Below are 27,221 nucleotides of genomic sequence, written 5' to 3' on the forward strand. Positions count from 1 at the left end.
GAATATTACAAATATTCTGAATGTGCTCACAGAAACCATTAATCAGAAAAACCTGAATAGCAAAACCTCTAGTAAAAACTGTAGTCTGTTTAGGGGTAATTCACAAAGACAAATGGGAGCTAAATCCACTAAAAAAAAATCCATTGTGTACAGTTCGCCCAGCTCTAGTCATAGATGCATAGACTTTAAAGTCAGAAGGGACCATTATGATCATCTAGTCTGACCTCCTGCACAACGCAGGCCACAGAATCTCGCCCATCCACTCCTGTAGCAAACCCTTAGCCTATGTCAGAGTTATTGAAGTCCTCAAATTGTAGTTTGAAGACCTCAAGCTGCAGAGAATCCTCCAGCAAGCGACCCGTGCCCCATGTGGCTAAAACAAAATATAGGTACTCATGAAAAAAAACTATATCAGTAGGCTCTTGATGGTGAAAAGAGAGTATGATCTAGTGCTTGCTTTCTTAATTTTACATTTTCTGCTGTCACCAGTATTACAGGAATTATGTTTTAATTAAACATGTTTGGGAAGCTGGAATTTCAGGTAATGCTCTGATTTACTGTACTATAGATAAATAACTTCTTCACGTTAGAGGATGGTCCTCTCCTGTCATATCCTCCACCCCCTACACTCAGAAGTAACAGACGCAAGGTCAAACCAAAAGTACAGTGCAGACACTGAGCGAAATGCCAGAGCTCGATAGTGGGCCACATCAAAACTCCGGATGCAAACATTCCCGAATATGGGTGCTCAAACTCCAGAGTTCAATAGAAAATGTCACAAAATTGCAGGTGTTTAGTGCAGTGTGGGCCATTCCTTCCTCCTCCGAGCTCCCTAAAAGCAATGTTTATCGGCATGTATGCTGTGGTGACATTCAGATTACATTTAAAACTTGACTTTACAAGGCACTTGAAAATATACTGTAAGGGGCAACCCTGTTACATGGCACACGGACTAGATTATTATTACTACTTTTAATATTTGTATTATGCATGTACCTCAAGGTCCCAATTGAGATCGGCATCCCATTGTGCTGGGCACTGTACAAATACATAGTCCCTGTCCCAGAGAGTTTACAATTTAAATACGAAAGATGGACCAACAGTGAAAGACCTTGTGCAAAGCCACCCTGCAGATCAGTAGCAGAATAGGGAACAGAACCCAAGTCTCAGTCCAGTGCCCTAACCGCTGGGCCACATTGCCTCCCATGACCGAACTTCCTCCCATCTCTGCTTTCAATGATGCTGCCCACAGGCTCTCTCGCAGATTTACAGTTGCTTGCTCTAGTCGTAACGAAAGCATCAGGTATCAGCTTTGACTGCTAGTTTTGGGAAAAACTAGCTCAAAGTACTATCGTGTATAATTCCAAAATCCTCAGATGACAAGAGGTCCCATTCCCCCCAGGCTAGTCACGCTTGCCCAGCTTCTTGTGTAAGTGGAAAATATCAGATAAATGATCATTCTCAGAATGGAAAGTTCTTCTCCTAATTTGGTTGGTTTTGTTTTTGTTTTGAGGCGCCATTGTCAGGTCTGCGAATCACTTGCTGGCCCCGTTCCTGGTGGACAGTCTTCTGGCATCATGGCAATCCCACTCTCAGCCAAAGCAGAGTGTTCTCCTGTGTCTGTTGGGTGCATGTTTTACTGTGTTTTAGATTTCACTTTTGGACGCTTGGAAAGTTCCTTATTTTCCCCTAAGGATGAGGTAAGGTATGTCAACTAAGACCAGGTATTGTCCAGCAGAGGCATTGTCACTGAAGGTAGGTTACATTGAGCTACAGGAAGCAGTCAGTGCACTCCTAACTTTTATCACTGTATCTGAGGACTGCAAGAACATTGTCATTGGGCAAGAAATCTAAATCCAAATATTCGTAATGCTCAGTTTTTACTGATAGCCAGTCATCTGCATCTAGGTTCACCAGATGGAGAATGGAGAGCTCCTGAAATATCCTGTCATTGTCTGTAACTGATGCACACTGCTTGAATATTGTTTGCCTGTTGGTGCTGGAACAGGGTGTGAGTAACGTTTGCCTGTTGGTGATGTTATTCACAAGCAGTTCCATCTTTAGGTGGATTGTGTTGCTTGAGAAGTTGGTTAGATGAAAGTGCAAGTTGCAGTAGACCAAGTACAAGCCTGGCGTGTGGATCACTGGGTCTCCTTTGCTGTTGTACGTGATGTTTTGGAGAATACGATTGTTTGTCCACTTCAGTTTTGGACTATTTATTGGCTTTGACACTAGAAAGAAAAGGAGAATGAGTTAATACAATATACCAATGTGGTGTATAGTCTATTTAAAAACACTAGTGAGAGCTTGCTGGACTTATTTGCTGGCAAATGGTAGCCAAGTATTCTGTCATTCTTCCATAGGAGACACCAACCACTGTCCTAGGCCCACTAGGCTTGAGGCTGAGAATTTTGAACACCTCCCTTCTCAACTTAAGCCACTTGGCTGCTATCTACAGGTAGGCAGAAACCCCCCCAGCACAAGCAGATGTAGTCAAAATGTTGTCAGGAACATGTGGTGGGAAATAGTAGGACAAAGACATACGTTCATTCAAGTTTTGTTTTCATCATTTAAAAACAAAACATTTGGTTGCTGAAAACTTTAAAAAAATTATTTCATTTTCCCCACAAAACAAGCACTATTTTCATGGAAATGTCAATTTAGTCAAAAGGCCATTTTCCACCAATTTTTTTTTTGACGGAAAATCTTCAGCCAGTTTGAGATATAGGCTCGCGTAAACTTGAATTAGCTGGACTCATTCACTGACCTGTCATGTATGCAGCCACTTTCATAAATGAAGCATTCTGTAGGGTTGTAATAACAGCTTTTAATTCATTCTCTGGAGGAAACAAAAGATAAACAGCCATTGCAGTTTCATTTCCGTTAGAGCGTTTGCTACCTCCAACCCAAACCATCATGAACCGTTCCCTGTCCCAAGTAAAAAGTCCAAGTCCCATGGTCCTCAGTGCAGCATAATACTATTCTAGCTTCATTTCACTTTTTAATGAATGGAGAAAATTCATTCCTGGTTTAACTTTACTGAAGTCAGGGATGACTTTAGCTCAGTATTGCTTTAAACTCATTCCGCTGATACCCAGATGGAATACTTGTCAGCTGAGTATGTCAGTAAAAGACAACAGAGATAGAACTGGAAAATAAACGAAATATTATCCCAGAAATTCATTTACTGGGAGTTAATAACTCAAAGTTCTGGAAACATAATTGTTCCTATTGTAATACATTTTGCAGTAATTGTCCCTATTGTACTGCAAGTGACTTAGCTGAAGCACCATTTTCAGAAGAGACTCGGCCTCTACGGGCATGTCTACACTTGCCATTTAAAGTGCAAAAAGTCCCTTTTTTTGTGGAAAAACTGTGGGAGCGACTACACTTGCCAATGACTTTTTGCGGTGAAACTCAGAAGTTTCACCGCAAAAAGAAAACCACTTCCACAAGAGCCGTACAGCTCTTACCGATGATGCTTTTGTGGTGACGTGCAAGTGAAGACATGTTCTTCCTGTTTAGCCTCCAGAGGATATCCCACAGTGCCTAGGTGACCACTCTGGCCAGCATCTCTGCTGCTCTGACACCAGGTAAACAGATGCCCACCCCTCCCCCTGTAGAGCCCCAGGAACTTAGAAACTCCCTTTCCTGTTTTCTTGGCAAGTGTTCACTTATCATCTGGCCAGGTGACAATACCTGCTCCAGGGAGCAAAGGATCCCCGGCTTGGAGCAGTGCTGAGCTACGGGAGCTGATCAGTGTTTGGGGAGAGGGGGCTGTGCAGGGACCCAGGATGCCCCGCGATCACGCCCCCACTTCCCACGAGACCTATCCTCAAAATGAAGAGAGCTGCACTGTGGGAGAGCTGCCCTCCGTGCGCTGCTCTCATCAGTGCTGCAAATGTGAACGCTCTCTGACGCCTGTGGAAGTGAGAACACAAACCAGTGCTTTTCTTTCACTGGGTCCCAATCACCAGTGAAACAGACAGTGCAAAAGCTCTGCAAATGTAGACATAGCCTAAGTCTCATTAACTTTCTAAATAACACCTGATCCACGCACCGATTTCCTATCAGTATAACTATTTCATTTAGGGGTATGGTTTGTTTTTTTTACTGATATAGTTATATGGGTGCAAGCCTTAGGACCCGGGTACGCTGGTATAAAGGTGACATACACTGGTATCCCTTCTTTCCCCTCCCACATGGGGATACATTATAACAGTATAAGCACATTTAACCACCCTAGCGAGTTGCACTGCTTTAACTAAGCCCATGTAGTTAAAGCAGGACAGCTTTCTAGGGAAGATAAGGCCTTGCTTTTGAAAAGGGGATTTAGGCTCACCCAGGCACTTTTGACAATTTTACCCTATTTCTTTATAATTAGAGAAACATTAAGATGGGCTCAAAGATGTTCAGGGGAGTCTGATGACCTTCTAGACCTGAAGGCTGCTGGTTACTTCATACAAAACAAGTTGATTGTTGCATATGTTCCTTCCTGCATAACAATAGTGAAAGAGGAATTGGTAGGCACAATGCAAGCACTTTCAATCAATCCAGGAACTGAAGCTGGGGAGGAATGGGGCACAGGGAAAGTCAGCAAAACCCAACGAAAGATACTTGAGACTTTTACCATTAGCTCCTCAGACTCCTTTGCCATCCTTAAGCCTGGAACTACCATTTGCTCACTGTCACATCCTTACTCACTGGCCTATCAGCACAATCAAGCTGTAGCCAGAGGACAGAAGGACTGTAGAAAGAGGATTTTAGACTTTTTTAGTGGTTCATGAATTCTTGCAATAGTTCCCTGAACGTTATGAAACAATTGCTCCTTTTATATGCCCTTCCGGAGGTTTTATTTCCATTATGCACAAGGCATTTCCCCCACATCCTTTTCTCTGATGATGAGGCAATGAGAAATGGCTGATTTGCAATCGTGAAGCCGAGCGACTCAAATTATGCAATGGAGAGGTGATCTCATGCATGCTGCGTGTGAACCATATGCTGCAGTGAGTAGGGCACTCTATTTCTGTAGCTGCTTTGCCGGTGCTCAAAAGCAGGAGAACAGGTCCCTCTACTGGGCAAAAATAGTGCAGCGTAGCTGAATTCTGTCAATACAGCAGGGAGTGAATTCCACATTCTACCACAGTTTGGATACAGATGTTTGTAAGCCGAACCTCCACCCTTCTTAACCAACGATCCTGTCAGCTCTTAGCCTCTTGCTCACCTGTTCCCCAATTCTCCTTCTTTTATCGATTACTGCAACAGCCTTCTCCTTAGGCTTGACAAAGGCAATCTTACCCCACTGCTATCCATTCAGAATGCTGCTGCAAAGACCATTTCCCTAGCCCGTCGCTTTGAGCATGTCACACTTCTCTTTGAATAGGGACGGCTCGAGCTTTTTTGCTGTCCCAAGCACGGCAGGCAGGCTGCTTCGGTGGTGCGCCTGTGGGAGGTCCCTGGTCCCGCAGATTCGGCGACACACCTGCGGGAGTTCCGCCGGTCCCGCGGCTTTGGCGTGCCCGCCGCCGAATTGCCACTGGATCCGCGGGACCGGCGGACCTCCCGCAGGTGTGTCGCTGAAGGCAGCCTGACTGCCACCCTCTCAGGGACTGGCAGGGCGCCCCCCCGCGGCTTGCCGCCCCAAGCATGCGCTTGGAGCGCTGGTGCCTGGAGCCGCCACTGTCTTTGAATCACTCGACTGGCTCCCTCTTCTTTATCACGTCAAATAAAAGGTACTTTTCTTCACTTCCAAAGCCTTGCTCCACCCTACCTATCAGCTCTCCTTCACTGTGGATGATTGCCTCCAGTCTACCCATGCTGAACCCTCCACTGGACTGGTTCAATTTTCAAACAAGCCCCTTCAGGCTTTCTCCCGTGCCACCCCTCGCGCTTGGGCATTGCTCCCCATTAACATCTACAAAGCTACGTCATTTAGCCCCCTTCAAATCTCTCCTCAAAAATCTCCTTTGCTGTGATACCGACAAAAAAACCTTGACACAGTTCAGCAGCTGGGGTGCTGGAACCACTGCCGCTGCTGTCTCATTGTTTCCCTGCACTCATCCCCTCTGTCTATGACTGTTTCTTGTCTCTTGTTTTATACTGGGATTGTAAACTCTCAGGGAAGGGACTGTCTTTTGTTTTGTGTTTGTATAACCCCTAGCACAGTGGGATCTTGCTCCGTGACCGGGTCTCCCTTGCACTACGGTAACACAAATAATAAATAGTAATAATAACCATTACTTTGTGATTAAGACAGAAAGATCTTGCATCCCTTGTCCCGTCGCCCCCCTGCCATAGTTTCTCTGACTGTTTTGGTTTATAAACTGGGTGTTATAAACTAGAGCACACAGGCCAGGAAATATATTTCAATGCACCACTAATCACTTCCTCCAGATGGGTGAATGCTACTTTCACAATGTACATGAAAGCCCCATTGACTGTCACACAGAATTACACAGGGCGTAAGTCAAACCTCTGACCTTTAATCCAGATGCGGAGGGAGTGTTGTCTAGTGGCTAAAACAGGGGAATGGAAGTCAGGATTCCTGCGTTCTGTACCTGGATCTGACACTACAGAGCCAAATTTTCCAGGTGTAAATGGGCTTTAATGGAGCTGTATCAGTTTATACCAGCAAAGAATTTGGCCCAAGATATGCAGCCATATGCAAGTTACTTCCACCTTTCTGTGCCAAAGTTTCTCTTTCTGTTAAACTGGCATAATACTTATCTACCTCACAGGGTTCTTATGAGGCCTTGTTAATGATAGGGCCTGCTTCTGCTGTCAGTTACACCAGTATTAAATCTGGGGTAACTCCACTGAGATCAATAGAGTTACTCATTTTCACAGTGTAAATGAGAGCAAAATGTGGCCTCTGTCTAAGACTAGTTAAGATTTTCAGATAAAGTTTCGTATAAAAGAGTAAGACAAGAGATCCTCATGTCTAGGTCTCCGAACATCTGCTTACAAGAACAGCCTGACTTTTAAGTAAGAAGGTGGAGGCAGCCTGTCATTGGGGTGGGCAAACAGGGGAGCCGTTGAGCCGCTATAGCTAATCCTTTTGGCTGGCCATTTGTAATGTTGCAATCTTTGTACTCATACCACCATTGGTCAGGCAGGTGACGAACACAGGAATGAATAACACGAAACGTAGGACTGAGGCTGAGATTTTCCAAAGGGCCAAAGGTAGGGGACAGTTGCACACAGAAGGTCCGTGAGAGTGGGGCACCCAACTCCTCTATTGCTGAACATCCCAGTCAAAGAAAGAGCAAAGCACAGATTTAATCACATTGCTTCATGCACTACTGGAAATTAACCAGACACTACAGTGATGAGAAGAGAAGAGAAGAGAAAGCTTTACAACCTATCCTAGGTACTTAAAATCTGAATCATGATGAAAAATAGGATTTGGTAAGATGCATTCATACCCCTGGCCCCTTAAAACTTCATCTGTCCTGCCGGAAGGTACAGTCTGTTTTGGTTTTTTTTTTAATGGAAACTCAGTGTTATGGAGTGGAATTCACCCTTCACATCAGAAAAGCCCCTGTAGCATTTAAAGCTCCAGCACTGCAGGCTCTATTGATCAAGCCAAGAATGGTGCGTTGAGATAAAGAACATGATCATGCAAAGAGCTGAGTACCTCACTAGACGATCTCAGGACATTCAAGGCATCTCCCACGATCAGCTCTGAGCTGACGTGAGTGTACCTGGCCTTTGTGAGCCTGAACTAGCTTTCATTGACGTCAGCGAGTTTAAATAGCATTTATTTGGTGACATCAGCTGTCTTTCTGAGAAAACCAAGCACGGAAAAAATAAAAAAAGTCTGGTTGTAGAGAAGCATTTCCTGAGCTCAAGCTGCCACTAGGGCTGCTTATCACCATTTTTCAGTTTTGCTTCTCTAGTTAGTTATTCTGAGCGCAACTGGCCCAGTGCAAATCAGAGGAGTTCCACGAGTGTAAAACTAGTGTGTGTGTGTGTGATCAGAAACACGGGAAGATCGGTGTGTGCAGAGCTTAATTCGCTTACATACAATGGTGTAAATCAGGAGTAACACCACTGAAGTCAGTTGGGTTCCATCAGTTTTAAACCACAGTAAGTACGAGGAAAACCAGGGCCAGAGTCTGGAAACCAGGGTAAGGGAATCTTTGCTGGCTGCATTCTTGTCCCCTGAGTTGTGTGGTACCTGAAGGTCAAATATGCTGCGAACTTGAGGAGCATCTGACAGTGGGAAAGAATCCCTAGAAGGAAGGTGCGCGGACTATTCTGTCCTGAAGATGCTACTTATATCATGAGCATCTCAATATTTGTATGCCATTGCCACGGCTGCTTGGAGTAAGTTACATGTGGCTCCCAAAGGAACCTCTCCTGAGGGATGTGGTGTCTGCATGCTGAAAGCCATGGAGAGAGTAACAGCTCACACAAGCCTAGCGTAGCTCCTTGGGGTCAAGCTCAAAGGAGGCTCCCTGTTTGACGAGACCAATAGAGCTGCTATGTCTATGGAACATGTGTCTCAGCTGGGTTACAGCCTCATCTGCAGTCACATTGAGAACGTGACTCAGATTCCACCAGTCATGCAAGAAGGAAGGTGCCTATAACAGGTACCCAATGTTATTCAGTGGACTGTAGCTTCAGGACAGGAAGAATCTGAAGGCCATACACATGCATCCAGTCTCTCTGTCTCACACACAGAGATCATGGTGAATCCAGCCACCAGATGGAGCCCTCTGGCAACAGGATCAAGAAGTAAACAGGAGAAGACACTTAAATAGGATGTCTTGGCAGATGAAGTTTACCCTGATTAGGTATCAGAGTGGTAGTCGTGTCAGTCTGTATCAGCAAAAAGAACTAGGAGGACTTGTGGCACCTTAGGCTATGTCTATACTACCCGCCCGAGTCGGCGGGTAGCGTTCGACTTCTCGGAGTTCGATATATCGCGTCTCATCTAGACGCGATATATCGAACTCCGAACGCGCTCCCGTCGACTCCGGAACTCCACCACCACAAACGGCGGTGGCGGAGTCGACGGGGGAGCCGCGGACTTCGATCCCGCGGCATCTGGATGGGTGAGTAGTTCGAACTAAGGTAGTTCGAGTTCAGCTACGCTATTCGCGTAGCTGAACTTGCGTACCTTAGTTCGACCCCCCCCCCAAGTGTAGACCAGGCCATAGAGACTAACAAATTTATTTGAGCATAAGCTTTTGTGGGCTAAAGCCCACTTCATCAGATGCATGCAGTGGAAAATACAGTAGGAAGATCTATATATAATGACCTGCTGGGTGTCCTCATTGCTTCAATCAGCCTCTCTTTCCCCTCCTACCTTTTTCTCTGTCCTGTCTTTAGGGCAGGACCTGCCTTTCATTATGTGCCTGCACGGTACCTAGCACGAGGGGGCTCTGATCTCTAGGCTTTCTTGTAATACAAATAATCATGACGAATGAGAGATGGTGGCAAAATTTCCAGTGTAGCAATTTTTTGCTGGAAAATGCTGACTTGGTGAAACTGATACGTTCCACAGGAACACTTTGATTCTGTCAAAACTTTCACCAGAAACTAAACTGGCTGAGGCAGTCTGTTTGCCTGGTTTCCTGCTATCTGAGCTCCTTGCCCAGCTCCCCAGGTTCCTCAGAATCACAGCGGGTGGGACCTCTTGTATATCACAGGCTATTAAAATATTGAGCCGAGTAGCTTGGTTTAGACTAAAACATCTCTTCTGCAAGTCTTGATTTCAAGATATCAGGAGATGGAGAATCCATCACTTCCCTTGGTAGTTTGTTCCAATAGTTAATCACCCTCACTACAATTAAGAGGTGGTTTGTTTCTAATTTTAATTTGTCTGGCTTTAACTTCCAGCCACTTGTTCATGTTATGCCAGACATATTGCATTGGTGGTCACGTAGGGATGCCTGGTTTGGAGGTAAACTGAAGGACCTGATTAGCATTTGCAAGCCCAGACTTGCCACCACCCAATTTTTTCTCCTAAAAGCAAACAGAGGAACAAACAAAACCTATAACTGGGGACTAGGAAGCTATCAGAGGGCAATACCAAACCTGTCTGTCAAATTCCATACTAAAGTCCTGGCAAGGTAGCCTTCTGTGACTTGCAAAGATAGATCAGTAAAGTTGCAGTCTCTCCATCTCTCTCAGTCTAGACAGACTCCTTAGTAACTGACTACCATCATAAGACTGGATTCTGCTTTCTCTTACATTGTTTTTGCCCCAGTGTAACTCCAGAGTCTTCAGTGAAGTTGCACCGGATTTACTCTGGCGTAAGAGAGACCAGATTCAAAGCCATAAGACCAAATTGTGCTCTTAGTTCTATTGGTATAAATCTGGAATTATTCCACTGACTTCAAGTTTATTCTGATTTACTCTGGCATAACAGAGATCAAAATATCTCCTCTGGTGTCTAATCACTCAGCTGCTAATGAATTTCAACATCTTACTTCCAGGCAAACAATGAAGTGTCTCCTGGTATACCCCAGGGTCAATGAGAGCAGAGTTTGGTGCCGTGTCTTCATGATCCAGAAAAGACAAGAGGAATCAGCAAGCTGGAGACACAGAACTTGAAGGGGAATGATAGATGGAAAGGTTTGTGGAGCCCCGATATCTGACTCTCACCAAACAGCTTCTGACAGGCAGAAATCACTTGTTAAGCAAAATGGTAAATGCATGCCAAGAACCGATTTCACAACTGCAGAGACTACATTTCAGGAAAGATTTATTTTATGGTGGTCTTAAATTTTTCCCTCTGTTGCTTGTGCCATTCCACCGAATATTGAAAAGAGATTTAGTGATGCTTCCGTGGCACTTTTTCAAATAAACATTTAATTAGCTGGCAAAGCATCCCTCTCAATTAGATGCCATTAGATGATTTCAAACCTATCCCTGGAGGATTGACAGCTGAGTAAGGAATATGTACACCTGAATAAATTTGCTGTTAAGTACCCATTGGTATTTAGTTAATAATATGCAATAGGATGTAAACTCTAAATGAAACATGAGATGAAAATGTAATGCATGTTTTTAGTATCATTCAATCAACTCTGGAAAGTAGCATATGTCTAGCCCATTGTGAAGTTGCCTGATGATACATTTTTTAATTACTTGATCTGCTATTTTTTCCACTGCACTCCTGCCTCCTTCGGGACACAGAGGAGTAGAATTAAGGTTGCACCGACAACCATAAATCTGGCATTTCCTAAGTGTTGAATGCTTGACTTTACAACCTAACTAACTGTCTCTGAATGTAGCTTTTTGTATGTAAAACATATAGGTGGCATTTCACCCCCTCTATAGAATGTATATTTACACTAAGGCCACTTTATTCCAATTGAGTCATGGAAAGGGGCCTTAGAGAGCACACAACTCCCACTTTGAGTATGTCTAAGGAGTGAATGGGAGTGACAGCTTGTAAGCTCCCTGAGAGTGCATGTTCCTTCTGTCTGACAGTCCTCCTGTTATTCATGCTGAGAGAGAGCAATTGGCAGGAGCTGGCTGGGAAGGAATCAAGGTTTCAATGTGTTTATTTAGAGTCATGGATTCATAGAACTGGAAGGGACCTCGAGAGGTCATCTAGCCCAGTCCCCTGCACTCGTGGCAGGACTAAGTATTATCTACCTGACAGGTGTTTGTCTAACCTGCTCTTAAAAATCTCCAATGATGGAGACTCCCTAGGCAATTTATTCCAGTGCTTAACCACCCTGACAGGAAGTTTTTCCTAATGTGGAACCTAAACTACTCTTGCTGCAATTTAAGCCCATTGCTTCTTGTCCTATCCTCAGAGATTTACAAGAACAATGTATCTGTTTCTGCCTTGTAACAACCATTTATGTACTTGAAAACTGTTATCATGCCCCCTCTCAGTTTTCTCTTCTCCAGACTAAACAAACCCAATTTTTTCAATCTTCCCTCACAGGTCATGTTTTCTAGACCTTCAATCATTTTTGTTGCTCTTCTCTGGACTTTCTCCAATTTGTCCACATCCTTCCTGAAATGTGGTGCCCAGAACTGGACACAAAAGACCGGTTGAGGCTAAGGCTAATCAACATGGAGTACAGCAGAAGAATTACTTCTTGTCTCTTGCATACAACACTCCTGCTAATACAAGAATAAGTGAGAAATCTACCTTGCGCCACAGAGAATTGTATTGTACCATTAGCTTTGGATTAATTGGTCGCCCGTTTTTTTGCACCTGATTTTCATCAATTCCTCTGTCTATGGTAAGCATCCACTACTGCAGCTCCCTCTGCCTCTTACTAAGCCTCAGATGGCTGTAAATCAGCATCACTCCAATGGCGTCAGTGAGGCCATGTCAACTTACAATTGCCAAGGCTCTGGTCCTCTGAGTGTCTCTTTTAGTCCCTATATTCACCTTGCCAGGGCTTGCCTTTCCTTCTCTTGGTCTAAAGATTAGAAATGGTCCAGCCTTGGCTGATGATGTTTTGCAAAGCTTCTGAGGGCATTTGTAAAGCTTACTCAGGTTCTGATATCAACCTCAGTTACTCTGGTGTGAAGCCAGGGTAGCTCCCCTGAAGCCAGGGCCAGCTCCAGACCCCAGCGCGCCAAGCGCGCGCTTGGGGCGGCGTGCAGCAGGAGGGCAGCAGGCAGCTCCGGTGGACCTCCTGCAGACATGCCTGCGGACGGTCCGCTGGTCCCGCGGCTCCGGTGGAGCATCCACAGGCATGCCTGCAGGAGGTCCACCAAAGCCGTGGGACCAGCGGGACCGGCGAGCGCCAGAGCACCCCCCGCAGCGTGCCGCCCTGCTTGGGGCGGTGCAATTCCTAGAGCCGCCCCTGCCTGAAGCCATTACTCTGAATTGGTACTGGGGTGACTGAGAGCAGAATCTGGACTTCAAGGATCTAATCTTCTCTTTACCCAAACCTGGTTGTGTAAATTAAAACCTTGGGTTATTTCCAGAGAAATTCAATTTGAAAATAGTAAGAAGCAATGAGACATTTATGATGCCAGGAAGCTTGTGATGGCATAGTTGGCACAGGACGGCAGTTTGGTATGCTGAATAGTGTATGTACTTGGCCAGACACTGCTCTGAGTTATCTCTGTGTAAATGCTGAGTAAGAGAAAGGATGATCTTTTAATTAAGGCACTGGACTAGCACCCAGGTGTTCCTGGTTAAACTCTTGACTTTGCCACATGCTTTCTGTGTGACCTTGAGCTAGCCAGTATAAATTGTTGTGCCTCAGTTTCCCCATGTGTAAAATGATAAAGGTAATGACGCTTTCCTTCTCCTTGGAGATGGAGATAAATTCATTAATATTTGTGAAATGCTGAAACACTTGGTGATGGGGGCCCATCTAAGCAGATGGATAATTGCAGTGAAACCAACAATTACTCCAGTTTTATGATGGTTTGAGTGAAAGCAGACTCTTGGACCACTGTATACATTATTCTCATTAGAATTGTCTCCCCCCTGTGCTCTGTTTTTCCCCATGTATTTCTCCCTCTGCCTCTCTTGATGCCCCATTTTTCTCCATTCTCCCACCTACCTCCGCCTCAACTCTCCTTCTTTCTTGCGTCCTCTCCAAAGGAGAATGTGAACCCAGTACTGTTTGAAGTCAGATCAGTCCTGTGAACCCATGGTGTCCCAGTGGTTTTGACATGAGTGCCAATGACCCATCCCTAATAAAAACAGGGTAGAATGTGTCTCTGCATGCAGGAATGCAGGACTGAGCCATCCACGTGCTACCTTATAATCAGATTAATGTTCACATCCTCTGGCAAAAAAATATACCAAAGACAAGACGTGCTTGTTATTTGCTTAGCTGTGCACTGGTTTCCGGAGGCACCGAGTAACTTGTAAACTTTTTCCACTGGCTCGGCTTTTACAACAAGAGGAGAGTTTGGGTAAGTGATTAAGAGTGGCGCAAACAGCTTTTTGTCACCCTGGGTGGCATTTGCATTATAAACCAGGCAAATTATACTGATAGTTACAGGTCTTACCTCTTATGAGTGTACTTGTACTTCCGTCCTCGGGGGGAGCCAGACCCTGAAAGAAAAGGGAGCCGATATTTATTCTAGGGCCTCTGAATATTTGTGTTCAAGGTATAGAGTGGTTTCAAGTTATGTTCTATCACATTCGGTCCCTGAAGAGTGAAATTCAACCTGAGCAGCAGACCGGCGCAAGGCCTTATCCCTCACTTATGTCCTACAAGCAAGAGGTGGTTTATTTCTAATTTTAATTGGTCTGTCCTCCAATTCTGGCTGCGACTAGAACCAGAAGTGCTGAAATGAAAGGCAAAAGGCTCTTCGCTCAGTGGCCACAAGGCGGAAATACCTGAAAATGTCAAGGGAACATACTTGACAGTGGGCTAAAGTCTGGTGAGTCCTGCAATGGTTAGCTGGGGAGAAGGCAGAAAGGTCAAGAGTAAGTGGCATTACTTGGTCTGATTCTGTAAATCTGAAGCACAAGGATCAGCCTTGTGATCCCTTCCATTCCTCCAAGTCCTGGGGTGCTAGTCTGAAATGTCTATGAATGTTTTTAATATAACACCCTGGCCAACGGTGCCTGTCACCCCCTTCTGTGACTGACCCACAGATCCGCTGCTACTGCTCTCATCTAAGGCACTTAGTCCAAATGGTAGAAGTTTGTACTATGCAGCTAGAGCTCTATTTAGGTACTTCTATGACCCTTCATACTGTAATATCTGAGGGCCAGATCCTCAAAGGTAGTTAGGTGCCTAATTCCCAAAGGAAACCGGTGGGAGTTAGGTGCCTAACTGCCTCTGACGATCTTAGCCTGAGTGACTCACAGCCATTAATGGATTTTACCTTCTAAGGAGGCTCGTGTGACGGGGAAAAATGCTATCTCCGTTTTACAGCGGGAGAACAGAGGCATGAGGTAGAATGGGTGACTCGGCCAAGATCACTGAGGGAGGCTGAGCTGGGAATTAAATGCAAGTCTCCTGTGCTTCAATCCAGGGCCCTAGCCATTAAACCGTCTTTCCCACTATGGGACCCCACAACCAAGGAGTCAGAGCATTAAATCTTAGTGCAATATACTTGGTTCTAAGAAGAGGTGGGCGCATTTTGCCACGTGAAGAAGGAAACTTTGCATCTACAATTACATTTCACATGGGCTGTCGATTAATTGCAGCTAACTCATGCGATTAACTCAAAAAGATTAACTGAGATTAAAAAAATTAATCACGATTAATCACACTGTTAAATAATAGAAAACCAATTGAAATTTATTAAATATTTTTGGATGTTTTTTCTACATTTTCAAATATATTGATTTCTATTACAACACAGAATACAAAGTGTACAGTGCTCACTTAATATTATTTTTATTACAAATATTTGCACTGTAAAAATGATAAACAAAAGAAATAGTATTTTTCACTTCACCTTATGCAAGTACTGTAGTGCAATCTCTTTACCGTGAAAGTGTAACTTACAAATGTAGATTATTTTTGTTACATAACTGCACTCAAAAACAAAACAAGGTAAAACTTTAAAGCCTACAAGTCCACTCAGTCCTACTTCAGCCAATCACTCAGGAGAGAATTGTATGTCTCCTGTTCTGTTTTACTTGCATTCTGCCATATAGCAGTCCCGGATGATGACCCAGCACATGTTCATTTTAAGAACACTTTCACAGCAGATTTGACAAAATGCAAAGAAGGTACCAAGGTGAGATTTCTAAGGATAGATACAGCACTCAACCCAAGATTTAAGAATCTGAAGTGCTTTACAAAATCTGAGAGTGACAAGGTGTGGAGAATGCTTTCGGAGGTCTTAAAAAAGCAACACTCCGATGCAGAAATTACAGAACCAAAACTATCAAAAAAGAAAATCTACCTTCTGCTGGTGGCAGCTGACTCAGATGATGAAAATGAACACGCGTCGGTCTGCTCTGCTTTAGATCATTATCAAGCAGAATCCGTCATCAGCACGGACGCATGTCCCCTGGAATGGTGGTTGATGCATGAAGGGACATATGATTCTTTAATGCATCTGGCACAACAATATCTTGTGATGCCGGCTACAACAGTGCCATGCGAATGCCTGTTCTCACTTTCAGGTGACATTGTAAACAAGACGTGGGCAGCATTATCTCCTGTACATTGTAATGAAACTCCTTTGTCTGAGCAATTGGCTGAAGTAGGACTGAGTGGACTTCTAGGCTCTAAAGTTTTACATTGTTTTATTTTTGAATGCAGTTATTTTTTGTACATAATTCTACATTTGTAAGTTCAACTTCCATTATAAAGAAATTGCACTACAATACTTCTACGAGGTGAATTGAAATATACTATTTCTTTTGTTTTTTATAGTGCAAATATTTGTAATAAAAATAAATATAAAGTGAGCACTGTACACTTTGTATTCTATGTTGTAACTGAAATTAATATATAAATGTAGAAAACATCCAAAATATTTAAATAAATGGTATTCTATTATTGTTTAACAGTGTGATTAATCGCTATTAATTTTTTTAATTGCGCGATTAATCACAATTAATTTTTTAAATCGCTTGACAACCCTCCTTTTCACTAAATGGAATCAGGGAACGGTTCCACAGCTGTTTATAAAGGAATGTTTTGCAAAGCAATTGAACCATTAGCATTAGAGCGAGCCATTCACCTTTCAAACCTTCCTCTGAAATAGAGGTTAGGGGAAAAAATATATAAATCTGGCAACTCGTAGTTTGCTGTGCAGATGGGGTGACTTGAGGGAAATTAAAATGCACTAATGTATTGCATTCCCTCTTGCACAGTCAGAATGGATGGAAAATAACAGATACTAATGCATTTTATTTCAAGAATAATTGAGTAGACACTCAAATAAAACTTTAGTGCTTGCTTCTAAACGTTATTGGGTACGGGTTTTTTTCCTTTCCCACAGCAAGAAGATTCAGTTTAATGCTCTAATTTGAAATGTAAAGCATTCCCCTCTAGGTGCTCAAAGAGATGAAATTGTACTGTACAGGCTTGGGAAAAATTCATTATAAATCTGCAATGGCTGTGCGTGCGGGTGATGAATGGTCTCAGTCATCACAAGCAGACTGATCTGCGTTCACTTCATTAGAGAAAATGATAATCATGTACCAGGGAAAATCAGCTTTTAAAAAGCGCTTTTATAAAAAAATAACCTTCCCAAACCAAATCAGCTTGGTGTCTCATTTGTCATCTAATCAAAATCATCTTGATAAATGGCTTTTTGCAGACCCCTCTCCCTGGGAGAAAACCTGCAAAGGTCACATATCCCCTGACTGGAAAGGAACGATACCCATATTAATTAAACAACCACATAATAACAAACAATGAGGTGTGAGGTTTACTGTTGCATCAGATTCCAGAACATGCTCTGAAGAAGATATAAGTAGGGATGGATGAATGAGCTTGGAAAAAGAAGCACGCTTTTACCAGATTCTATGCCTCTTTTTAAAACTGAATTTGAATGCAGGGCCAAATTCAGCTAGTATAAGTAGGTGCCACTTTGTTGACTTCAGTGCACTTGCACTGCCATGAGCCTGTTCTGAAATTTTCTTTCTTTCTTTCTCTTTCTTTCTTTCTTTCTTTCTTTCTTTCTTTCTTTCTGTTCAGATAACTTTTTGCAGCCACTTGTGAATATCTCAACATCCAGACTCCAACCAGAACCTACCACACTGAACTGTCACCAAAATCTCCCATCTGGGCCCACACATGGAGAGAAAATCTATTGTTATAAGCAATTTGGCCTACATTTGCAGACCCAAGTGGTTTGAATTCAGTATTTGGGCTAAGATTCAGCTAAGCATCCCTATTTACAGGTGTGGTATTCACCCTGACTCCAAATTCCCCAGGGTGAAATCCTGAGCATTCGACCTTAGTGGGATCGTTTGCTATTGATTGCGTTGAAGCCCCAACCATTTGAGATTCACCCTTGAATTGTGAGAATACAGGCTGAGTATCTTTAGCCCCCTTAGGATTGAAAGTCCATTTTACCTGCATTCACTGAAGTGTGGGATTGGTCTTATAAAATCCATGTAAAGGCACTTAACTAACATAGTGCTATACAGAGACATCAGGGCAGCATCATTAGTTCAGGAGGTTTGGGGTGCTGAGCCTATGCCAGCGGAGTCATGCACACTCAGCAGCTCTGAAAACCAGGCTCCAGGGGGGAAATCTTGGGCCTATCAACATCAGTGAGAGTTTTGCCCTAGGATGTCACCCTACTTAAACTATCTATTATTAAAACAACGACAGTTCCCCATTTTTCTGCCTTTTAAGAGGTGCAAGAATACAAAGACAGGAAAATTAATGAATGAGTCCCAGCCATTCCAGCTAGCCCCTATATTCCCACAGGGCCTATAAACAGCTACCTAATTCTTAATCTTTGGATATACTTGTTACAGTAGGGGCGGTAAAATCTGCATCCTGCGTGCACCAGCATTGTAATTCTTCATACTTATCATCTGAGGACCTCACAGTGGGTGAGCATCATTACTCTCATTTTACAGATGTGGAAACTGAGGCAGGGACAATTTAAGCAGCTTGCCCAACCTCTCACATAGTCAATGGCAGAACTGGGAATAATGACCTGCATCTCCTGGCTCAAGCCTCACACTTGACCTGAGACGGGGCATCATTACAAATGCAGGCGTGACTATGAGGGAATGATTTTAGTGCTGGTGAACGGTACCAGGCTGCCAGCCTAGGACAGTGAAGGATACTGTTTAACCATAGAAAGGTTACGGCATGGGTTTGAGCAGAGGGGTCTTGCTCCCGTCAGGATGCCTTAGTCCTGTTTTGCAGGGTTCTATTTTAGGAGTCTGGGGCTCATTTTCCATGGTATTCAGTTCTTGCCAAGTTTGCCCACCAGGGGGCATTCTTTAATGCAAATTGCAACATGTCCGCGTAGGAAATAGAGTGACATTTTTAGAAATCATGTTGGACAGTGTACTAAATAGCCATCGGATAGGAATGACTTTTGGTCTGTACTGAGCCTGGCTGGATTCCAGCTGGTGAAATTATTCTCAAATTTTAACTATAACAGGTTTCAAAACTAGATCATTCCGTATAATTACTGGGCATATACGTATAAAACTTTACATCATTGCTGTAATAGGGCTGAACAGCTCTGGGGGAAAAACCAAACCAAATCCTATCAGGTTAGAAACCTGAGCATTTAGAAACCCCTGAAATGTCCTGTCCCTGTGTGTAGTTACGATGGCTGATAAAATACAAGCGTGGGGATGAATGGAGTCTACTATTGCCATGCTCATGGCAACATTGTGCTACAACCGGGTAATTTAAGGCTGGCGTTCCAGAATAATTATTGTTTACATCACACCTTCTGTCCCGGTGTGCGTCAATGAATATATACCTACAGCCGCAATGAAACGGAGACACCTCTGAGGTGCAGGGCATCAGTCTTTCACAGCTGCAATCAGAAAGGGAAATTTTATCCATGGCCCCGCCTTGGCAAACCCTTCCACTTTTATGGAAAACAAGATCTCACCTAAAAGAGCGAGATACAGTAAACTGGAAGATGGTCAATGTATCTCTAGCAGAAGCATGAAGAACTGAGTTGACTCTGTCCCAATACATAGTTCCATGGAGTCTAAACTTACACTGCTAAGCCATTGCCTCTAGAGAAGTGGGTGTGACGAAGATATTTTTTGGTGCGCTATGAAATGCACTAGGATGGATTATTATTTAACGATATTTGTATTGGCTCCAGAGAGATGATTGGATTTATGGGTGTTTGTTTATTGTGATCTTCCATGTTGTATAATCAATGTTCAGGGCATCTTGCTTTCAGGTCTGCAGAGCTCCTGTGCTTTTTTATTGAATTTCACCTTATGTAAGAGCCTTAAGTCTTAATTTTTTAGTGGAAATTTGTTAAGAGGGAGATTTTCAACAGCATAAATGAGGGATAGGCAGCCAACTTCCATTGACTGTCAACAGGCATTGGCTACCTAACTGCCCTGTGTGCCTTTGGCAATCACCCATCAATCCAGCTGAAAAAGACTTTAGAGAAAATCAAAACAGCCCATGGGTCTGATCCAGCAGCACGGTTGGGTGCAGTGTGTCACAGGACTGAGCCCTGTGAGCCATGTGGGTCCAATGATGAGAACTTCCGAAAAACACTTGCATTGTGGGGGTGCATTAAAGAAAGCACCTAGACTAGAGGATCGCCTAACTCAACAGCAACAAACTTAGTTCTCAGAGGAGTTCCTGCCCCATCTTACACTGAGCGTGAGCACGAGGGAGGAAGCATGTTCCAAATGAGAAACGCATCCCACTGAGGAACTGCTCATGGGGTGGCACAGTTCATCATTTGGGCTTGAAGGTTAGTCACTTCCCCATTGAGGGAGAGTAAAGGGACCACAGGGAGATGATTTAGGCATGTGAGTTCTTCAGTGTCTTGAAAGCAAGACCAGGAGACACATTCCTTACTCCCTAATTCCCCCATGCAGAACAAAATTGCATCATGATTCTCTGCATCACGCCTGAGCTATCAGCTTGCTGCTTTCTCCTTTTGCAAGCTCTGTTTCCAAAATGAACAACCTGAATCCTTCATTATCATTCCTCTGCCATTTGGGATCTCTGCAGCTAATTAACTAATCCATGATTTTAGGTGTTTCCTTAGTGTCCCATTAGTTGATTATTATGTTAAAATACCGGAGTCTCATTCTGACCACACTTACACTGGTTTTACATAGTGTAACAACCTTGATTTCAATTAGGTGACTTCTTATGTACACTGATGTAACAGACCCTGAGGTTTCATTTTTAGGTAAATTCCAGATCGTTCCACACACGCTCAATTTAGTAACTCAAGAGACAAGAACATGATGGGTAGCATTTTTCAGTCCAACTTTCTCCCATAAATCTGGGTCTTTAGCTACTTACTGTAGCTTCCCTTCTAACAGGTGCAGTGGGGCATCTTCAGAACTTGGATTTATAATAAGATTTGTAACCCCACTGCGTGAAAGCCTGGCTCCACTGAAGACAATGGCAAAACTCTCGCTGATTTCAATAGCTTCAAGATTTTATTCACTATGTCCAGCTGTACAGAGAAATATAACCCCATCGCCCCATCCTGAAATACACCATTGGCTCCCCATTCATTCCAAGATCCAGCTCAGAGCTGTCCTCTTTTATTTTCAAATACTCCACAGGCTTGTCGACAACCTACCTCAGAGTTCCTCATTTTTCTTGCTCCTTATCTGCATTTAGCACTGACCTGCTTTCTTGTTCCTTCCGCCAAACTTGACACTAGGTTCAAGAGCCTTATCCTCTGCAGCTTGTGCTAGTTTAGAACGGCTTCTCTGCATCCCTCTACCTCAGCGTCCTCTCCATTGTTTTTCAAAGCCAATCTGAAAACATCTGTCTTCCTCCCTCCCTTACGTCCCCTTATGTCTCTCTCCGTCCGTTAATGAGCTTGAAATCTGAATGCGTGCAGGAATGTACCATGCAATGCTTTTGAAGCATTGCTTCTCCCCACCCCACACACTTCGCAAACTACCATTACTTGCAAATACATGGTGTCATAGACAGTGGTTCCTTCCATCACATCAATCAATAAAGAACTTTGGCAAAGCATCACAGTACTATAAGAACTGCTATGGTGGATCAGACCACAGGTCCACCGAGCCCAGTGTCCTGCCTCTGATGGTGGCCAGAACCAGATAGATTAGAGGAAAGTATGAGAACCACACAGTAAAAACCTCATTCTAGGCACTCCTGATGGATTATGTCCTGGAGCATGAGGTTTTCTGTTTCTCTTGTGTGGAAGATATTGTGCACAAGAAACTAGTATTTTACTTAGAGAACATAAATAATTTCCTTATAACGTTGCTCTCTCTCTCTTCGTCTGTTTTGCCTTTATCTTCCTAATCTACATTTTTTGTGGGGTGGTGACTGAATCTCCAGTTGCAAGAACCCCTTTTAGAGAGCAGGAGGAAAAAAGAGATTGAAGGAGAAAAGCTGGCAGTGACTTACCTTCCTCTGAACGATTAAGACCATGATGGTTGCTAGAGCAAAGACGAGACACACCGTGAGGGAAGCTGTGGTGAAATAGAAGTATGTTTTGTTACCGGCACTGAGCCTCCTTGAAACACCGGCTTCAGTCATGGTCATGGCTGCTTCATGAGAATCATTCACCTGGAAAAATGTTTTCTCTGGTGAGGAGCACATTCTTATATAGCCCTCGGTGTATCACTCCGTATCTCCCCTTGATCAGATTCTCATTCGCAGCCCATCTCCACTCCTAGCAGGATTTTCCCCCTTCATCCTGGGCTCATGTGATCTGGAAAAAAAGCTTCATCATTTGTCGTACGAAGAAAAAGGGACCTGGGGGCGTGAGGCAGGATGCAGCCGTGAAGAGGGGAAGGAGCTTCATGTTCTTGTTCAGGGATTTCGTGAAGGCAGCCTCTCATGCTGCACCGGAGGTTTCTGATGTCAGAAGGTGAATGGTAACCAAGGTTGGTCCCCCCTCCCCTTCCACCCTCTTTCTGTGAAACTGAGTGCAAGGCAAATGCTGTTTCACTTCCTACTCAACTACAGGGACAGTTCAGTACAGTAAATCACCCGGGCTGGTATCTTCCTGTTTCACAGTGTAGTTCCTTCTCGTTCTTAGTCAAGCCATGTAGGACTGTGATCTCCTTTTCTCTTCTGGAAATCTGGGTCCCGGTGTGATTGAGCCAACACGAGCTTGGTGAACATCAGTCCTGACATTGGAAACATTGGGAGGGATTCTTATAAGTGCCTACATGACTTAGGAACACAAGCCCCATTAAAATCAGTGAGATCCCGGCTCCTCAATCACTTTGGGCATGTCTACACTGCAGTTGGAAGCGGGCCTCCCAGCCTGGAGAGACACTCACACTGGCTCTGCCTGAGCTAGCATGCTAAAAATAGCAGTGTGGCATTTGCAGCATGGTGGCACAGCAGATTCAGAGCTGAAAAGACCTTGCAATGGCCTGACAGAAGCGTGGAGGGACTGTTGGATGGACTCCTTTCATGATGGAATCCAAAGAAATAGCTCAGGGTGGAAGATGGCTGCCTAGAAAAGAAGGGTAGTTTCGTGGTGAATGAAGTAGACTGTGTTTCAGCAAAACCAGTTTTGATTCCAGTGAGCTGTGGCACACCACACAGTCCATCTGTGCCTCAGTTATACAGCTATAAAATGGGGACAATAATGCGTTTTTGCTAGCCTGTCTATTTAGACTACACGGTGTTTGCACTGAGACTTGCTATTACTGTGTACAGGACCTGGCACAATGAAGCCCCAGTCTTGGTTGGCCCTTAGGCACCACTGTAATAAACGTGAGTAAGAGTAAAACAGCTGTACTGTAGTACATATAATCATTGTAATAGGCGGGCACGCAGATCCGATGCTGGTGACGCTTGTATAAGTAGATAGATTAATGAAGTTTGGTGGGGAAAATGGCTGGACATCTTAGGTCAAATTCAGCCCTGGTGTAAAGAAGCACAATGCTCATTTAATTGTTTCTCCACCGTTTTCTGCGCTAAGGTGAACATTGGCTTTTCAACCACTCCTTACATTGGCATTAAACAACTGCATTATTTGGCCAAGCCGTTCCGTCTCCAAGATGTTCTCAGCAGTTGTTCAATAAAATAAAAGAGAAACAGCTTCCTCTATGAACGTTCCTTTTCCTGGTACCCATTCAACCCCAGGCCACTGCTTGTAGAAGTGTCACTCATGAGTGCAGACTGTTACTTAAAGACAGCAAACACAACAATGTAAACATCGGCACAAACACAGCTTCCCCTTTCATATGAAAAGTACATACCTGTGTTAGGCAGCACTCTCCATTTGTCTGAAGTGTCTGCAGAGCCCTGCCTACATCCCCATATGGACTGTAGGAAATGTCTTGCATTACAGAGGTAACTTAAGCTGTGTGGTTATTCATAGATTCATAGACTCTAGGACTGGAAGGGACCTTGAGAGGTTCAAGTCCAGTCCCCTGCCCTCATGGCCGGACCAAATACTGTCTGATAGACATTTATCTTAGAGCCATTAGCAACTTTCTAATGGTCTCCATTGTAGGGTGAACAGACGCTTCATAAATTCCCCCATAACTGAGTAGTAGACACTGCACCTCATTAGCCAATCAAATCAAGGTGAGCCTGTGGTGTGAGTGGCAAATGCTCTGTGTAGAGAGCTGGGAGCGGTTTCATTACAGTTGAAAACAGGCTTATGTGTCCCATAAACACTGGCCTGGGTACAACTAAAACTTTTTCAAACACATCTCCATGGTGATGTTCCATCACTCCGTGGATTCTGTCATCAGTCCTGGAGTCCTTCCCCTATCATCTCCCTGGTTATCTAGTGACGGGCTGGAATGCAGAGCTGCAGGCCAGCGTGCTGCAGACGGCTTCAAGGAGCTTCATATGAGCGTATTCTCCCACACTGCGGCTGTAGAGCCTTAAAAGCAGAGTGTAGCCAGGTCTTTGCGTTGACTCTTTGATACACGGAATGTGGCACACTGCAGCACAGATCTTTTCTCTGCCTTTGTGTGAAAGGACAAGAAGGGAGAAAACAAGTGAACCACAAAACCAGCAATGCTAATTATTTCTTTGCAGAGTACACAAGTGACTCCTCTGACAGGGAAACAGCAAAAAAAACTCTAGCCCCAACTTAACTTCACTGCACTAGTTTCAAGTGGAAAGGAAAAATATCAAACTTGAATGGACTCAAGCTAGCCAACATGGCTTATGTAAAAGTCACTGTGAACTGAGGCTCCTCAGTACCTCTCATGAGGCACGTACCCTCTCTCTGAAAGAGGTCCAGGTGCTGTCAAAATCTTCCTCTTCTTTTGCATTTATGCCCTTGTAGCTCTCCTGCCAGAATCTGGCCCATAGTTTATGAACAACTAACTTATCTCTAGGCAGATTTTTGTCATGAACCATAACATACATTTGATGAGTCAGGATGGTGCCTGGAATGTAGATGAAAAATGAATAAAAGGTCTTACACCGCAAATATTTGGTATTAGTAGAGGGGGCCTCTGACTCATCTCTACATTGAACCACTCAGACAGCCCCCTCCAACAAGCAGTGCCCATCATTTTAGACTCAGCTGCACCTCTGTCCCACACGTCCTTACGATTACACTGGTAAAGCATTGGAAACCGGAAATGCAGAATCAGAAAACTGAGGTTATTGAAAATATGTATGCTCAAGATGAGTCACACCTTTTAAAATTCCCACAGTGAATCATTTCTTCACATCTCTCTTTGGCCTACATTATATTCTAGCTCAGGGCCTGGGTGGGTTGACTGATGCATTCAGAACTTTCTGGGACACGGATGCCGTTGCGAGGGACCTTTCCACCATGAGTGCTCTGATGCATCACTCAACGGATACTACCATATTCTGCACTGCTGCTTTAAAACTTAGGTTTTCAGCCCTGGGAGCTGAATAGGTTGCATCCACCCTACCCTTCCCAGATTGACAAATGGCAGCAGGTTGATCCAGCTTGATGGGAGAGGAGTCCCAGAGCTGCGAGTTTCCAGTACAGAAATGGGTGTGTCCTTATGGAAAAGGCTAGGAAACACTGAATACAAGTTTAAAAATACCTAAGGCCCAGATCCTCCAAGGTATTGTGGCACCTAAAGCTCATGGAAATCAATGGAAGTTTGACACCTAAATACCTTTAAGGATCTGACTAAGTGACTTAGGAGCCTAAGTCCCACTGAAAGTCAATTATTCCAACTGAGACAAAGTTGAAAAATCAGTGGGACATAGGAATGTAAGTGTTACTGTAACAATAACCGTTGACATAATTGGAAACTGGCCCATGTATCATGTGGTTCTGATCCTGGCTGGTGACTGGGGCAAATCAATAACGTTAATAATATTGTGTGTGTTACACACCTATTACTGGTACGACAATATTTGGGGCTGTTACAATACACTATTCTTTTTCAGAGAGTGCAATGGAGCTCCCTTCCAAGACTTCCTCCTTTGGGATAGATGGGAGGAAAAAAACAATCAAAATTACTGAACCAAACTAGACATAAGACAGGGAGAAAAAAATAGAGGTTAAATCAGCAATTTGTGCGGGATTCTCTCCCCGGGAAACTGCACAGTGTTTATTCTTGCTGTGCAGCCAGCTCTCTTGTTCAAAGGCAACACATCAGTCAGCCTTTCAAGGCAATAGCAGAGCAGGTATATCGAATTAGCTGTAAATTGCCTGTAGGGAACAAAAATCTTTTTATAACAGTAGGTGATGTGCATCATCCATCGTTCTCAAAGTACAGTACCTATTGAAACTAGTGGCATTAAGGCAGATAATAAAATGCAATAATAAGCCAATACAAACGGAATGGTGATGATAGTGCAATAACTCACATCGATTTTTCAGGTAATGCATTCCCTCAGTTGGAGTTATTGTCTGCCATGGACTGTAGTAGTTCTGTCTGCATAGCATCCTCTCCAAAGAGGGGACGCGTCTGGGCTGTTTGACAGTCTTTGGTATCTCACAGCAGGACACATTAGGTAAGATTTAATAAAGATGGAAATTTTCTTTTCTGGGTCCGATACCATTTGATAGTCTCATCAGTGACCTGGAGGATGGAAAGGAGAGGGTGAGAGGGAAACTATGAAGCTGAGAGAAAAGGGAAGGTTAAGATTAACATACAGCATGAGCCCAAGACCAGATTTTTCAGACGTCTAGTAGTGATTTGGGGCGTTTCAATTTCTGAGTGCCTAATCTGAGACACCTGAAAGAAGGCTAATTTTCAGAGGGCAGCTGCTGAACGCTTTCTGCAAATGGCCTCTTCAGGGTCTCCACAGCTGGGTACCCAAGATTGGAGTCACCCAAGCTCTCAGGACACTTCGGCAAAGCTTGGCCTGGGAAGGTCAGTGGAATGGTTTCAAGTCACTGAACGAGGGTCAAATACAGGCAACAATAAATTGACTCAGCTGATCGGGAGGAATAATCAAATGCACAAACAAAAAAAAGGCCCTCATCCCAAACCCATTGAAGTGAATGGAGAAAGTTCCCATTGACCACACTGGGCTTTGGAAGTGCCCCACAGAGAGCATGATCTTGACACGAGGCGAGCTTGCATTGAAATCAGGGGTATTATGCAGTCCCAGAACTTGCTGATTAAAGGAATATTTGCTTGGTCAATGATTAGAATCCTCATAGAATATCAGGGCTGGAAGGGACCTCAGGAGGTCATCTAGTGCAACCCCCTGCTCAAAGGAGGACCAATCCCCAGACAGATTTTTGCCCCAAATGGC

General features: G+C 43.9%; 1 protein-coding gene across 1 annotated transcript; it reads right to left on the reverse strand.

The window, feature by feature from the left end:
* Positions 1-996: 996 nt before the first annotated feature.
* On the reverse strand, positions 997-22,397 carry TNFSF8 (TNF superfamily member 8). The gene is made up of 4 exons (XM_044993047.1): positions 21,948-22,397; positions 13,954-13,999; positions 2,768-2,839; positions 997-2,231 (listed from the first exon to the last, which is right to left on the reverse strand). Exons 1-4 carry the CDS (start codon positions 22,140-22,142, stop codon positions 1,795-1,797), a joined length of 750 nt encoding a protein of 249 aa, XP_044848982.1. The 5' UTR covers positions 22,143-22,397; the 3' UTR covers positions 997-1,794.
* Positions 22,398-27,221: the final 4,824 nt, after the last annotated feature.

The sequence above is a fragment of the Mauremys mutica genome, chromosome 18 (genome assembly GCF_020497125.1).
Source record: "Mauremys mutica isolate MM-2020 ecotype Southern chromosome 18, ASM2049712v1, whole genome shotgun sequence".
NCBI classification, from domain to species: Eukaryota; Metazoa; Chordata; order Testudines; family Geoemydidae; genus Mauremys; species Mauremys mutica.